General features: G+C 63.7%; 1 protein-coding gene across 1 annotated transcript in view; it reads right to left on the reverse strand.

The window, feature by feature from the left end:
• GAS8 (growth arrest-specific 8) overlaps nucleotides 1–447 on the reverse strand; it is a gene marked incomplete at its 5' end in the record, with an annotated part of 2,926 nt that extends 2,479 nt beyond the window's left edge. The window contains 3 exon segments of the mRNA XM_009328925.1: nucleotides 10–389; nucleotides 391–428; nucleotides 430–447. Coding sequence (XP_009327200.1) covers nucleotides 10–389; nucleotides 391–428; nucleotides 430–447 — 436 coding nt within the window.
• Nucleotides 448–454: the final 7 nt, after the last annotated feature.

The following is a 454-nucleotide window of genomic DNA, read 5'->3' on the forward strand; positions in this document are numbered from 1 at the left end:
ACCCGCAGCTGGGATATTGGCCGAGACTCGCATCCCGCCCAGCTCCTCCTCGTCTTCCCTCTCCCCCTCAGAGCTGCCCGAGGCTCACCCGGAGCTTGGGGCACTCGTAACACCTCCCAGCCTTCTCCCCTCCCACCTTGATCTCCACTTGATGCCGCTCCTCCGCCTCCTCCATCTCCCGGTCCTTGTTCCGCAGCTCTGCTCTCCTCTCCTCCAGCTGCCGGCGGGTGATCTCCCAGAAGGTGTGAATCTTGTCGCGCTCCAGCTGGAAATAGTTGCGCTCTTCCCGTTCCCGGTCCAGCTCCTCCCGGAGACGCACGACGTGCTTTTCCAGCTGCGAAGCCAAGGGGAAGAGCCAGGTAGGGGGAAAAGGGGGCCTCGGACAGACGCCTCTGCAAGACACCCATGGCAAGCTGTGTCGCAAACCTGGCAGGACACAGTGGCTGGTGCTGGG

Source organism: Pygoscelis adeliae, unplaced genomic scaffold (genome assembly GCF_000699105.1).
Source record: "Pygoscelis adeliae isolate BGI_AS28 unplaced genomic scaffold, ASM69910v1 Scaffold1607, whole genome shotgun sequence".
In the NCBI taxonomy this organism is placed as follows: domain Eukaryota; kingdom Metazoa; phylum Chordata; class Aves; order Sphenisciformes; family Spheniscidae; genus Pygoscelis; species Pygoscelis adeliae.